General features: G+C 37.2%; 1 protein-coding gene across 1 annotated transcript in view; it reads right to left on the bottom strand.

Moving 5' to 3' along the window:
- LOC133538691 (CUB and sushi domain-containing protein 1-like) overlaps positions 1 to 16,745 on the bottom strand; it is a 1,135,806-nt gene that overhangs the window by 713,442 nt on the left and 405,619 nt on the right. Inside the window, exon 3 of the mRNA XM_061880405.1 lies at positions 4,005 to 4,117. Coding sequence (XP_061736389.1) covers positions 4,005 to 4,117 — 113 coding nt within the window. The remainder of the gene's footprint in view (positions 1 to 4,004; positions 4,118 to 16,745) is intronic.

Below are 16,745 nucleotides of genomic sequence, written 5' to 3'. Positions count from 1 at the left end.
TGCCCGTGGGCACCAGGTGGCCCGTAAGGACCAGATGAGTAGCCCGCTGGCCTGTTCTATAAATAGCTCAAATAGCAGCACTTACCAGTGAGCTGCCTCTATTTTTTTAATTGTATTTATTTACTAGCAAGCTGGTGTCACTTTGCTCGACATTTTTAATTCTAAGAGAGTCAAAACTCAAATAGAAATTGAAAATTTCAAGAAAAATATTATAAAGACTTGGTCTTCACTTGTTTAAATAAATTCATTTATTTTTTAGCAAGTTAGCTTGTAATCTGCAGTATTTCCTCTTCGGTGCCATTTTTGTTCAGCCCTTCTCAGTTTTTATAAGTTACCGCCAACGATGAAATGATCCATTTTAATAGCTACGGCAGTAGCATATAGCAGTTAGCATTCCATGACCCACAATGCACTTCTGCCGTGACCCTCCCCTACCAAATTCCTATTGGTTGATGTGCATGTGACGATTGCTGATATGTGTGTGATGATTGCTGACATTTTCTTCGTCTCTTCCGCGAGTGAGATAAATAATATTATATTTTACGGTAATGTGTTAATAATTTCACACATAAGTCGCTCTGGAGTATATGTCGCACCTCCGGCCAAACTACGAAAAAAACTGCGACTTATAGTCCGAAAAATACGGTACTGAATTTCAAGTGAATTCCTGCCTCTGCGTCCTTACTTGTGTTTTCTTTGCTTCTCTTTTACAAGCCCGACCTGCTGTGTACGAAAGCTGATGTTAGAGAAAACCACCATCTGGTTGACCTTGTGCCCCCCCATGCTAGAAATCAAGGCTGACTTCTGACCGACACAAGCAAACAAAGTGCTACTGAGTAAGTGTGCATATCTGGTCCTCTGAGCTTGTCTTTGATATTTAGAGTTCATGATTCATAGATGAACTCCTGTTATACAAGTGCATGTGTGCTGTGTATGTGTGTGTCTCTTCAAAAGGTCAAACCCAGCATTTGAGTGCCAACGGGCACACAGACATGAAGCAGTCTTGCGTTGAGAAAAGGAGGTCAACACACAAGCACTGACAATAACAGATTCACATCTCATCGGAGCAATGATGAGCAGCCAAACGGTAAGTAAATGGCAAGAAAGCTGTAGCTGTGCAATTACAATGCGAAGGCAAACCAGCGCCAATTAATACTGAAGCGAAGACAGCAGCAGTGAGCAGCCAGTCGCCACCACCATGGGAAGCAGACCTTAGCTTTTGCCTACCACCCGCAGAAAAAAAAAAAACGTTTTCTTAATATTTTGCCCTCTGATTTACCTTTTGCAAGACAAAAAAAACTAGGAATAGGTGGAAAGCATTATTCACTGAAATCAACACAATCATTGAACACTTAACCAACCTAAGTCTGTTATCTAAACCACTTTTATGACTGCCATTCCATGTCTTCGTAATTCAGTTGTTTTTTTGTACAAATATTATAGTCGATTAAACGCATGTAACATACTTTTTTAACCATAAAGAGCACTGCATAATAACACGCAGCATCAATAAACATGTATATTTTCATACAAAAGGTGCACCACATTGTAAGGCGCATTAAAGGGGTCATACCATGATCAGTTTTTCTACATTTGAAAACTTCTTCGTGGTCTACATACCATGTAATGGTGGTTGTTGGGTCAAAATGTTGCAAAGATTATGTTTTACAGACCATTTTCTAGCTGCTTTATGACTCTCTCTTTAGGACGCGCCATTTTGTGGGTGGTCTTATTTCCATGACTCTACTTCGACGGCGTCTTCTCCCCGTCATCTTTAATTTTTAATTCCACAACGAGTCTGCTGACAGATGCAAGTTAGAACTTTACGCTACATTACGATGAATGACCCACAACAAGACAATAGAAAAAGCGAAGGAGCTAATTGACTAAGGCGTGGACTACAATGGCCGACGCGCGCACATTGTTGGGACTTACACAGATTCCGAATACCCAAAGCAGGTACCAATAGATAAGAAAAGTTGATTTTACATACTAATTCGAAACAAAACACCAGATAAGACGACTCCAAATACCTGTATGCTGAAGCACAGTACATCTGACTATGGTAGCCGTAATGCTTTAACAATCCATCAAACAGTGCGGCATTGTGACTTACCAATGTCATTCTAAAACATGTTAGCATATTTTAGGGGGCCATTTATAATGTTCTATATTCTCAATGAAACAATGTTTTAGTCTTGCTTGCGTCATGTATTGAACACAGTATTGATGGGAGAGAGGTGTATGGTCGTAGAGTGTTTGGGCCTGTGTGTGTGTGTGTGTGTGTTTTGTCTCGTCTTGTCTTGTCTCATAGTAACAGTGGTACTATCGTATTGTTAGTGTACAAGAGTTTTTGTTGTTTTTGTTTATATAGTATTGTTCTTGTATTATATTGTTTATGTTAAATGTGGAAAAATGAGAGGGGTTGGGATATTAGAAGCATCTGCTTCATCCAACCCCTTTTCAAGCCTTGGATGATTATCTCTGCCAAAATGTAAAAAATAAAAAATAAAAAGTGTTTTGTTGTAATGTGAAGGTTTGGAATAAATATTTCAATCAGTCAATTAAACAGGCGTCAACCTGCAGTCCACGTGTATCGTTTGTGTGTGACTGCATATTACTGGTCACACGTACCATTACACTATGTACCATAACCAAAAAAAGCACAGCCAGAATTAATACATATGTATGGCATACCTGGTTATAACGCCCACTCTTGATTTTTGAGAAAATAAAAGGATTTTAGGTACGCCTTATACTCCGTAAAATACGGTATGTAATTGTTCCGACATGATTTTTTTTATTGAGAGTGTATATAATTATTTCTATACAGATCGTTGACCCTGCTGTGATGCCAGTGTCCTATTCATTTTACCCTTTCCAGTTAAAAAATGTTATCGTAAATGCATACCTGTCAGCATTTACTTTGCAAAATATGAGAAATATCATGTAAAATCGGTAAAAATGAGGGATTTTCATTTTTAATCACAAATTGCCAATAAATCGATAAATAAATAAATAAAAATGGCTCATGATAGGGCATGAACTCCTGTCACTTGCATCCTAACATAATGTCACTAACCACTGCATCTCAACTAAAAACATATTTGTTCAAACTGGCTTTTAACAAACAATTGCCATAAGTGTTTGTAGACATAAAGGGTTTATATTTTCTATTTTTTTTTCCGGTATTAATAAGCGTGGTTTTATTTATAACTTATACTACTTTACTTATTTTTCCTGTAAAGCACTTTGTGCACCATTATGATGCTGTGAGGTGCTATACAAATAAACTTTGATTGATTAATTGATTTACTCTGACACGTATCGTTGTTAACATGCTTCATATCATGTGACAATATCACGTGATGAGGCTTCCTAGTGAGCAAAACCTGTTATATTGCAAAAACAAAAATAAAAACACAATTACGGGCTCTTTCATGGCGCTTATGGTTGAGATATTTTTCAAGCTCGGTTACATTTCTTCCTCAAACTTACACCTAAGTAAGAAGGAGTGTGACCAGCTACTTCTTCTTTTTTTGGTAACTCTAATAAGTCTCCTCTTTGCTAAGATATTTACACACATTTTGGATTTTTGCCGGAAATGTATTCTCCCTCGTCTTCATGTGCATCCGTCTCTCTTGGTTTGTTGATTTGATTGACACACGTAACATGCAACTCGCTCCACTGCTGTCACGAGCGAGTGTTGCAGAGCCTTGAGTTAAACGGCGGTACTGGCACGGATTCTTTTTCACAGAGATCAAAATTCAGGAAAATACTGAGACCAGGAAGACACGGAAAGAAGGACAACAAACTGGATTTCCCAGGAAAAATGGGAAGGTTGACAGGTATGGTACATAATCGTTGAAACTACATCTGTAACACAACTCAAGAGTGATCATCATTATCAGCTGAGAGGGAACATTTTGCGTCGATTAATTTCCATTTGGTTTGCAAGCACAACAACTTGACTACGATTTGCACAGTTTAAATCATGACCTTACCTTCATATACAGCTTTGAAGCCCTGTGCACTCACGGCGAAATCGGTGGTAAACCACAAGGCCAATATAGATCCACTGCTGACTATTGGAGAAGGCAGCATGAACCCTGACAACCTATAGGAAAACAAAAAACACATTTTCAGAATTTTTTTTTTAACACAGCAGGATGAAAAGTTAAAAACTCGGAAATACAAAACACATTATTTGAACGAGCTTGTTTGAAAGTATTTTGGTGAAACCCCAATCCTAACCATTAGCACCCCTGCTGGTTTGGGATCAGGTAACCCCCAAGAACAGATCTTTTCTGCTTTCACCAGCTTTTAGTCTTAGACCTCCTGCTGCTCCCTTCATTGCAAAAGTGAGTGAAATAGTAATGTATTTTCCTCATGACGTTTACATGCTGCTGATAGATGTTAGACCACAAAAAAATAGTAATTTAAGAAGTTCATAGTAAAACGTTCATTAAAACTGTTTTTAAAAAAAGCTTCACATCGATTATCTAATACTGAAAAGTGAGTTCTAGGCTTAATGGGAACTGTCACGGTCTTCTCAATATTAATTTAGAGGTGACAATTGAACGATATGGGGAGGATTCATATAGGGAAAATGGCTTAACTATGTATTGATAATAATAAGTGAGAGGGATGAAGCTGAATGAGACAAATAGTTTATCGACCTGCCTAGGTAATGGAGCCTGATTAGTATACAGTAAATGAAAAATGTTTTATTGTTTGGGACTAAACTCGATTCTATTAAGGGATTGAAGGTAGTATCAAGGTTATATAAACAACTAAACACAAACTGCATTTAAGCAAATTAAAGCCACGTAGAGAGAAACTGTTTCAAAGGGAGTGAAGGACTCTTTCATTTAAATAAATCAGCGCTTGTAAGCATTGCTATTAAGACAAGTAGTCATATCACAGAATTTCACAGAGAATATGCATGGTTTATGTGTCCCCAGTTTTACACCTGCATAATATCAGGTGATGTAGCTCAACAAGAGCTGTATCAAAATGCTTGCATTATCAAAGACAATAATGCTCACTTCACTGGTATTAGACAAACATGTTCCCAGAGGGTAGGTTTGTAGCACAGCGGGGGCTTGATTTAATAACTCGACACTCTGGCCCTTGCTGCTGTGTGTATTAAACTTTTTATCAAAATGATGAAAGACAGGGTGCTTCAGTTCAACAAAATGATACAATATGGTACAGGCGATAATATGCATTTTGCTAATAAGCTGATTGTGTAATTGTTCATTCTTCTACCAATCTAACTTTTAAATGCAAAATAGCAAAAGTATAATGTCTGCATAGATTGCCCATAATACAACACGGGCAAACACAGAGCATTTGGGATTCCGACCTTAATTACATGTAGCATTCTGCTCTTAGCTGAGGGCTGGAGCTAACTAACTGTTACTGTCAGTAGTGATGATTACTTTCTTTCTTGCAAAACTTTATTTTATTAGTGGACTATGTGTTCAAAAATATTCACACACACCCACGGACTAAATAAATATGTCAACATGAAGTAACAGCCATGTTAAGTGACCTGGCAGCCATCTTAGTCTTAGTGGGGACCATTATCTAATTTAGGGCAATGCAATACAGAGTGTTAAATATTGAAAATTAATCAGACTACAGAGGGGAAACGTGGACTCCCATCTTATCGATGAAATGAACTGACAGATTTTTGCATACTTTAGTGCAGCGTTTCTCAAATCGTGGATCGGGACACTCTGAGGGGTCACGAACAGGGGGAGATATTTTTAATATTTTGTTTTCACTCTAGTATTTATGTTAAAACGATACACAAATCTGTAGGGTGGTGGCAATCCAATCGACAGGATACATGTTCTACCCAATAGGAGTAGAAAGTACACAGGAACACTTATTACTCCTACCGAGTAGTAGTAGTATATACACAGGAACTAGTGCACTTACTACTACTACTCAGTAGGTGTAATAAGTACACTAGAACACATGTGCACTTACTACTATTACAGTCAGTACAGAGGAACATGTGTGCAGGGCAAACATAGGCGAAATGATGGAGAAGTTTGTAACAGGAATGGAAAAAACAAGTTGTCTGCAATGGCATATACAAACAATGTAACTCACACAGTGCGTTGTACGGTTAAAAAGATAAATATTATTATGTTTTGACATTTTCTTGATGTGTGCAGCGTTTTAGAAATACTGTAAAAGAGTTAGCTCACACAAACACACAATAATGTGCAAAAATTAGGACATTGGTGTTACAGTATTAACACCATGTTTAGGTTTAAACCAATTTAAAAAATATGTCTTAAACATTTTGTGTTTTATTGTCATTATGATGCTGGTTTGTACATTTGCTCAGTAAATTGAAAAAAAAAAAACATGTTACCAATGCTCGACCCCTCTACTGTGTTTCAAAATTAATTAAAAGCAAACATAATCTGTATTGATATAAATCGGAATCAGTAAGTTGTAATCCTTGCTTCTATAACCCTAAGCAATAACTACGTGAGTAACATTCAATATCTGTCTGTTTAAAAGGTGGTGGGCCTGCTACTTATAAAGTTTTAGACAGTTTTAGCAATTCCAGCTGCAGATTCAGAAATGGCTGCTATTGTAAATATTATTTCCTGAATGTACCTGATCAGCCAAACAAGCAGAATTGATTTGTGGTTTTCATTGTACAGTCGCTAAGTATATTTTTGGAATTATTTGTCATGTTGTTGAATAGCTGCCTGAAAAATCATGAAACACACTGATTAAAAAGGCCGATCTCCATAGTAATCTTCCTCTTTTTCTTTTAGGTGGGTTGAAAAAAAATGCCATCCATATACAGGTTTCATCAATAAATAATAATGCTCAGACGGGTACTGGGTGAAAGCCATGGAATACATATGTCTCTGCAAGTCATATTAGGTCAGTTCTTCTTAGGCAAGGGAGCGGACCCCTCTGGGGGCGCACGGTGCAATGCCAGGCGGGTGTGTGTGACCTCAGGGAACATGCTTTATAAGTATCCTGCAATATCATTCTTCAAATCCCACTTCGAAAAGCTGTGCACTAAAAATCACGTTCATTGCAGCCATTAATCCCGACTTCCTCTTTTTGATAAAATAAAATCCGTACAAATGTTTTTTTTTTTTTAATTTTTGTTTGATAAGTTAAAGTCCATTCATCCATTTTCTACTGCTTGTCCCTTTCGGGGTCGCGGGGGGTGCTGGAGCCTAGCTCGGCTGCATTCGGGCGAAAGGAAGTGTTTTATTTATTTTGCTCCTGAGTTAATGTTGCCGATCAACTGGAAGTTATTGTTACTTATTAAGTTTATTTAATAAAAAAATTCAGTTTCAAATAGTTTAAGTTGGTCAAGAAATGTTTATATTTTAAATAGGGATAACTTTTGGGGGGGAATTTCTTTCAAATTGATGCATTTAAATTTGTGTTACAGACTAAAACATGTTAATAAAGTTATTTTGTGTTGCGCTCTTTCTTTTTTGTTATCTGTTACATTAAAGACAAAAAACATATTATTAAGGATACATGTCGAGAAACATTTCATTGACATGGAAGGGGGGGCATGACAGAAAATAATTGACAAGCACTTCATTAAATTATAAGACAACAAACACAGCTCTGTTTTCCGCCGTTGTGGTTTTTGTTACCAGTTGTTGCATGTGGGTTTTTTTCTTATTTTTATGGTGACGGGGTAGTGATGTCATTGTTCTCAAAAATGTAGTGGTACACTTGTACACCTGACAAACATCAAAGAGCATTAACAGATTTTACAACTCTGGAACCCATCTATCAATCCATATTACTCCATTTGGGTTAAGGTCAGAGACCAGGAAAAAACAAGAGTTTGTGATGTCTTCGCTGCACTGTCCTCTCCGAAATTTCACAAAACAGTGCAAAAAGAAGTTACAAGAAAGTCAAACTAAAGAAGCAAGCAGGAGAGATGAGGGAGAGAGGATGTGAGAATGTCCGCTTTTGATGAGTGCCTGAGAGAGAAATACTTATCCCCCCCCCAATCATCAACTGATATACAAATTAAATGCTATCACAATAAAAGTTTTGACAATCAAAACTTTCTCTGATCAAGTCAATGGTCATAGGGAAAAAGAAAAACACCACGCTATGCATCCTCTAAGAAAAACTGACACCAGTCCAAAAAATAATAGTTGAGCAAATACATTCCTTGGCCTCAAAGCAAGGACAAAAGAGACAAATGAAAGGAGATGAAGGGGGCTTGTGGAAAGCCACAAACAGAAAGACAAATGTTCAGAGAGGAAATTGAGGAAATGGACAAAGGACAAAACCAAGGGGAGTACAAGATATGTGATGGAATGGCAATGCCTTCCATCCTTTTTGTTCAGGGGTATACAGTTGTATAGTTTGTCTTAATAATTGTTTTAGTTATTACATTATTCATTTCAGTTATGGTTCCTAAATGCAGGAGGTTCTCTGTTTGTTTTTTTCATTCATGGTGACACAATTAAAGGGGAACTTCACTGTTTTATTTTTGTATTTGCCTATTGTTCACAATTATTAGGAAAGACATGACAACAGAAGATTTTTTTTTTATTTAAAGCATCCTAAATATTGAATAAATGTGAATAAAAGTCTGCTTACAGAGGAGCTAAGGGGAGCTCCACTACTCTGCATATAAAATCTGATAAATAACATTTCAAAAAGAACAAACAATATTCCATTTACATTTTGTGAAATGAATATTAACCAATTATTGGTGATATTGGTATTATAACCGCAGACAAACTACTTATAGCAGCGACAAGATCACTTCCGTGTGTCCCTATGTTTACATCATTGAGTGGTCCGCTGCCTCCTCGTTTCCCTGCTCCCTGTACATTTATTGTAGCTCATAAATCATGCCTCTCACCTGGAAAGTAGATGGCTGAGAATATAATCCGACAAGTTGGTACACTTTGACAGCCATTTAGGACCTGGAACTGGCGATGGCGAGAATGATGCAAAAAGGGCCCCCACCTCATTTCTTTGCTAGTGTTATGATTACATAATCTAAATGGGAATACCCCATTCATGAAATGGATTTCCATGGCCGAGCAAATGCACCAACTGCACCAAGTCCAATGCAAAGCGTGGGATGCAGTGGTGTAAAAGCATGTCGCCTCTGGACTTTAGAGCAGTGGCGACGCCTTCTCTGGAGTGATGAGTCACGCTTTTCCATCTGGCAATCTGATGGAGGAGTCTGGGTTTGGAGGTTGCCAGGAGAACACTACATTTTGGACTGCATTGTGCTGAGTGCGAAAATTGGTGGAGGAGGAATTATGGTGTGGGGTTGTTTTTCCGGAGTTGGGCTTGGCCCCTTAGTTCTAGTGAAAGGAACTTTGAATGCTCCAGGATACCAAAAGATTTTGGACGATTCCGTGAGACGGCACTTCAAGTTCATATGTGAGTAAAGGCAGGTAGCCAAATACTTTTGGCAATATAGTGTATATTGTAGCCTGTCTTCCAAAATACGTTGGGCTCAACCCATACTTGTCATTTAAAATACTGGTGAAGTGAAAAAAAAATGCAAAAAAATCATCGGAAAATCTAATATTATCTGAAATCTAATCTCTTCTGAGGTGAGGCAGCGCCATGATGTATGTGCCTAATGTTTTTAAAGTGCTTCCAACGTCGCAGTGTTTTAAGTTGACAGACTAACACCTCAAATTGATCTGTGAACAACACAAGGTACTCATTGTTGGAACAACCAAGTTAAACCTGCTGCAAGTGGCTAAAGTAACTGCCGTTTAATACACAAGAGGCACTGACGTCATCGATCTGCCGCTATGCCAAAAGCTAAAGGGAAGACTGAAAGCCCGAAACCTTCGGTGTCAGCCAACACAGGACACAACTGGGACCAAGATTTGAGACTGGATACAGGACATGATGGGGAACAAGGAGTACTACTAAAAATACTCCTTGAAATGAAAGAAGAAATTAAAGAAATAAAAAAAGATCAGAAAAAAGCAATGGAAGAACACAAACAAGATGTGAAAAGTCTGCAGCAAAATATTGAAAGTCTGCAAACTCAAATCATCACCAGAAAAAATGAAGTCTCTGATGTGTGCCAACATTTGAAGACCTTTCAAGAAGAAATGCGCCAACAAATGAAGACCTTTCAAGAAGAAATGCGCCAACAAATGAAAACCTTTCAAGAAGAAATGTGCCAACAAATGAAGACCCTTCAAGAAGAAAACTACACGCTGTGGAATATCATAGATGAAATGGAGCAGGATAAACGAATGAATGAAATCATTGTGACAGGGCACCGAATTAAACCAAGATCCTATGCGAAAGCTGTGAATAATGAAGGTGAACCAGATGAAATGGATCTTGTCTCGGCAGAACAGCAAGTAGTCAACTTCCTGCAAACAAAGGAAATTGAAATCGACATTAATACCATCGAAACATGCATCCCACTGAACAGAAGAGACAACAACGCCACTCCAGTTGTGCTTGTGAAATTTGTAAACAGAAAATCTAAAATGGCATTGCTGAGACAGGGAAAGAAGCTGAAGGGAACAAATGTGTACATGAATGAGCATCTCACTAAACGTAATGCTGGAATCGCCAAGAAAGCACGCGACTTGAGAAAGCAGGGAAAAATCCAGGGAACTTGGAGCGCCAACTGTAAAATCTACATCAAGCTGAATGGAGGTCCAGAAGCAAGAGTAATTGTTGTCAATGACATCAAAGACCTGGACAAATTTTAAGTTTACACAGCTTCCATAATAACGATGATAATGGACTCTGACAGAAAACAAGCACCTAAATTCAACATCAACACTACTATACTGCAAGGGACGACTAAAAAAGAAGACTCAGATTCAGGACTGCATCCATCTACACTTATAGAAATTATTGAAACGACATCAAAGATTGTTGAGCAAGGAAATATGGAACTACAAAACTTCTGCAACAAAGAGCACAAAAACCAGGATTTGGAAAACGATATAGATCCAGATACAAATTTTTTTTCCCACATTAGTAATAATTGTTTTTATTACACAGATGAGCAATATAATAGCAACATTAAAAGTGACAACAAATTGTCAATTATTCATTTTAATAGCAGAAGCTTGTATGCAAACTACAACAACATTAAGAACTTTTTGGAACACATCAACGAACCTTTCAAAGTGATCGCCATCACAGAAACATGGATTGATGATAAAAAAGGAATAGATTTTGATCTGGAAGGATATGAACTAAACTATATTAACAGAACCAACAAAAATGGAGGAGGAGTAGCTGTGTATGTGATGAAGAACCTGAACTACAAAGTGGTAAAAAACATGTCATTTGCTATAGATAACATCTTAGAATGTATTACCATTGAAATATGTCAGGAAAATAGCAAAAACATAGTAATTAGTTGTATATACAGATCACCTAAGTCAAGTATAGAAACATTTGAAGAATGGATCAAGGCAACTTACATGGACAATGGTAAAAAAATAATTTTCTTATGCGGTGACTTTAATATTGACTTATTGAACCCTAACAAGCAAAAGTTTATTGATGACTTCATTGATACAATGTACAGCATCAGTTTATATCCTAAAATCACAAAGCCAAGCAGAATCACAGGACACTGTGCCACGCTTATTGATAATATTTTTACTAATGATTTTGATAATAACACTACAAGTGGTTTACTTATAACCGACGTTAGTGATCATCTGCCAGTTTTTACAATATATGATGGAAACTGTAAAAAGAACACGGAAGACAAAAGGACATTTCAAAGACTGTGCACAGAGAAGAGGATGATTGCTTTCAAAATGGAGCTACAAAAGCAAGATTGGGACAATGTGTACAATGAAGAAGAGGTTGATGAAGCATATGAATATTTCTTAAACAAGTTCATAATACTTTATGACAAACATTGTCCATGGAGACAACTCAGTAGTAAACAGAGAAAGAATAATCAACCATGGATGACAAAAGGATTAAAAAATGCTTGTAAGAAGAAGAATACGCTATATAGAAAATTTATAGTACAAAGAACTACTGAGGCAGAAGTTAAGTACAAAAAGTATAAAAACAAGTTAACAAACATACTACGATCATGTAGAAAAGAATATTACAGTGAATTATTGGACAGGAACAAAAATAATATGAGAGCAACATGGGGCATTCTCAATAGCATTATTAAAAATGGCACTAAGAGGGATTACCCCCATTACTTCTTAGACAGAAATAAACATAATGACAACATAAAGGAAGTAGTTGAAAGCTTTAATAACTACTTTGTAAATATTGGACCAAAATTGGAAGAAAGGATTCCAGACCCAGTTTCAATTGAGGACTATTATGATACCATAGAGCGAAATCCCAACTCCATGTTCCTCAGTAATGTGACACAGGAGGAAATAGTTAAAATTGTGAAAAAATGTAAATCAAAGACTTCAACTGATTGTAATGGAATTGATATGGATACGATAAAAAAGGTGATTGATGAGATCTCAGGACCATTAATGTATATTAGTAACCTATCATTTCAAACAGGTACATTTCCAAACAAAATGAAAATAGCTAAAGTTGCACCAATTTATAAGACTGGTGATAAACATCTATTTACAAATTATAGACCTGTTTCTTTACTTCCACAATTTTCTAAAATCATTGAAAAACTGTTCAATAACAGATTAGAGAGTTTCATAAATAAATATAGAATACTCGAAGAGAACCAATATGGATACAGAGCTAATGTTTCAACTTCAATGGCTTTAATTGAAATCACAGAAGAAATTACCAATGCAATAGATAATAAAAAATGTGCGGCAGCAGTGTTTATGGATCTAACTAAAGCATTTGACACAATTAATCACAATATTTTAATAAAAAAACTGGAACGATATGGCATCAGAGGGTTAGTCTTAAATTGGATAAGAAGTTATCTAACGAACAGGAAACAATACGTGAAGCTAGGCGAACATACTTCTACAATGCTAAATATTTCCTGTGGTGTACCTCAGGGATCAATACTGGGACCTAAATTATTCAATCTCTATATAAATGACATTTGTAAAGTTACAGGAGATTTAAAGTTAGTATTATTTGCGGATGATACAACAGCCTTTTGTTCAGGAGAGAACACACAGTGGATAATACAAATAATAACAGAAGAAATGAACAAATTAAAAAAATGGTTTGACAAAAACAGACTATCATTGAATCTCAGTAAAACTAAAATAATGCTATTTGGTAACAGTAGAAAAGAAAGTCAAACACAAATACAAATAGACGGAATAGAAATTGAAAGAGTAAATGAAACCAAATTTCTAGGTATAATGATTGATGATAAATTGAACTGGAAATCTCATGTAAAAAATATACAACATAAAGTTGCAAGAAATACATCAATAATGAATAAAGCCAAATATTTTCTAGACCAAAAATCACTTTATATTCTCTACTGCTCACTAGTGTTACCATATCTGAGTTACTGTGTAGAAATATGGGGAAATAATTACAAAAGTACACTTCATTCACTAACAGTGTTACAAAAAAGATCAGTTAGAATAATACATAATGTTGGATATAGAGAACATACAAACCCTTTATTTATTGAATCAAAGATACTGAAATTCCACGACATAGTGGAATTGCAAACAGCTAAGATTATACACAAAGCAAACTATAACCTGCTTCCCAAGAATATACAACAATTCTTCTCAACAAAAGAAGAGAAATATAATCTTAGAGAAAAATGTAATTTAAAACATTTGTATGCACGTACAACACTTAAAACCTTTAGTATATCAGTATGTGGAATTAAATTATGGAATGGATTAAGCAAAGCAATCAAACAATGTACTAATATGATCCATTTCAAGAAACTCTTCAAACTGGAAGTGTTAACAAAGTACAAAAATGAAGAACCATGATAAACATTCTGATTTTACTCACACATTCATTTTCAAAGTAATCTGATTTATCTCATCGTATGGATTAAAATTTAAGCAATTATTTATTTATTTATTTATTTGTATTGTGATTACTTATTACTTATGGAGTATACATTGTGAATACATTGAGAACAGGAAGTGAACAAAAGTTTTAGCAACTGTTATGTAAAGAAAAGGGGTAGGATTAAATAAGCTCTGCTTCTTCCTCCTCCTTTTCGAACATGTTGGAAAGAGAAACTGGAAATTGTGATGTATCATGTTGTATGCTTGCATGTTCGAAATAAACTCAAACTCAAACTCAAACTCAATGTTGGCATGCGAGTGAAACATATGCACGCATATACACACACACACACACACACACACACACACACGCACGCACGCAGGCACGCACACACACACTCGTCAATGAGGTAATGAACAGTAATCCTCTGTACAGATGGACCAACTTGGCTGTGTCGTTTCTTTCTGTCTCGCCTTCTTAGTTTGTTGCGTTGTACATTGCCTTGTAATCAGGACAGCACATTGATCCTGCAGCTTTTTGACATTTATTCAAAAGTAAGTGGGCTGGCTTTTGAATATGCAACCGATTATAGTACCGCCGGTCAGCTTGTCTAGCCAGTCATCCAGCTTACGAGATGAGACGGCCGCTCCTTGAGAGCTGTCTTTACAGTCAAATGACCAATCAGTCAGATTGCCTGAGCGCTTTTTGTTGCTGCATCCATCTGTCTGACTACCCAACTGTATCTCTCACACTGTCTGCAAGCCCATGAAACTGTTCCATTCCATCTAACTTCTTCTTTACTGGATGTTATTTTGAATATAATGTAGTTTTCAACATTGTTTTTGAATGCAATCTATTTTAGTTTTAGTCATATTTTAGTCCTCTACATTGATTTACAGGTGAAACTAAAAATCATTTGAACATTGTGCAAAAGTTCATTCATGTCAGTATTTCCACTAGAAATGTCAAACTAATATGTGATATAAACTCATTAAATGCAAAGTTTAATGTCAAGCTTTTATTCCTTATATTTGAATAATTATGGTTTACAGTTTTTGAAAACCCCACATTTTCTGAGATTTTCAATTTAAGGTTTTAATAAGCGGCAAGCCATAATTATCAAAATTATATCAATAGAAGGCTTGAGAGTGTCCGCCCTGAGATCGGTAGGTTGGGAGTTCAAACCCCGACCGAGTCATACCAAAGACCATTAAAAAAATGGGACCCATTGCCTCCCTGCTTGGCACTCAGCATCAAGGATTGGAATCGGGGGTTGAATCACCATAAATGATTCCCGGGCACGGCACCGCTGCTGCCCACTGCTCCCCTCACTTCCCAGGGGGTGATCAAGGGAATGGGTCAAATGCAGAGAACAAATTTCACCACACTTAGTGTGTGTGTGACAATAATTGGTACTTTAACTTAACTTAACTTAACTTGAAATAGCTTGAGTTGCATGTTATAAGCCTATTTCATTTATAGTTTGACCTTGTAAATATCATTGCTGGAAAAAAGAAACTAAATGTGTCTGTGTATCACTGTATCAGTCGATTACGTTTGACAAAATTTTCGGCAACTCAAACTAAAATACATTTTGTCAACTAAAATGTAAAGGATATAACATATTTCAATGTTACTTAAAAATGATTCCAGATAGATAGATAGATGGATAGTACTTTATTGATTCCTTCAGGAGAGTTCCTTCAGGAAAATTAAAATTCCAGCAGCAGTGTACAGAGTTGAGATCAATTTAAAGAAAAAAGTAAAAAGTAAATAATGGGGGTTTAAAAGGAAACAAAATAGAGAAATATTACAAAAAGAATAAAAACAAGCGGAATAACAATATAACAGTAAAATAAGAATATAACAAGACAAAGTAGGCAGTAGTGACCATGTTATGAAAACGTATTGCACTGTTAATGTTTTGCATCCCCTGTCATCCTAGTACCCCCCGCCCCCCGTCCCAAAAAGGAGTTGTACAGTCTAATGGCGTGTGGGACAAAGGAGTTCTTGAGTCTATTGGTCCTGCACTTGGGATGAAGCAGTCTAGCACTGAACAGGCTCCTCTGGCTACTGATAACGCTATGCAGAGGGTGACTGGCATCATCCAGGATGCTCACTAGTTTGTCCACAGTCCTCTTCTCTGCCACCCTCACCAGTGAGTCCAGTTTCATTCCCATTGTAGAACCGGCCCGCCTGATCAGTTTCTCAAGTCTGGAGCTGTCCTTCTTAGATGTACTGCCCCCCCCAGCACACTACCATGTAGAACAGAACACTGGCAACCACAGACTGGTAGTACATCCACAGGAGTTTTTTGCAGATGTTGAAGGAGTGCAGTCTCCTGAGGAAGTACAGCCTGCTCTGTCCTTTCTTGTACTGGTGGTCCGTGTTAACAGTCCAGTCCAGCTTATTGTCCACCCAAACCCCGAGGTACTTGAATGAGTCCACGGTCTGTACCTCAACTCCCTCGATCACAATAGGTTGTGACCGTGGACTCGACCTCCCAAAGTCAATGACCAGCTCCTTGGTCTTTGACGGATTGAGCTGCAAGACGTTCGTGTGGCACCAGACAACAAAGTCCCTCACCAGGTTCCGAAACTCCTCCCCTCTGCCGTCCCTGTTGCACCCGACGATGGCTGTGTCATCCGCGTACTTCTGGATGTGACACAGCTTTGAGTTATAGCAGAAGTCAGCGGTGTACAGGGTGAAGAGAAGAGGGGCCAGCACCGTTCCCTGTGGTGCTCCGGTGCTGCTGATCACAGTGTCGGACGTGATGTCCTTCAGTCTGACGTACTGTGGCC

Source organism: Nerophis ophidion, linkage group LG02 (assembly GCF_033978795.1).
Source record: "Nerophis ophidion isolate RoL-2023_Sa linkage group LG02, RoL_Noph_v1.0, whole genome shotgun sequence".
In the NCBI taxonomy this organism is placed as follows: domain Eukaryota; kingdom Metazoa; phylum Chordata; class Actinopteri; order Syngnathiformes; family Syngnathidae; genus Nerophis; species Nerophis ophidion.
Note: the sequence above shows the minus strand (reverse complement) of the source record. Positions and strands in the feature narration are given on the sequence as shown.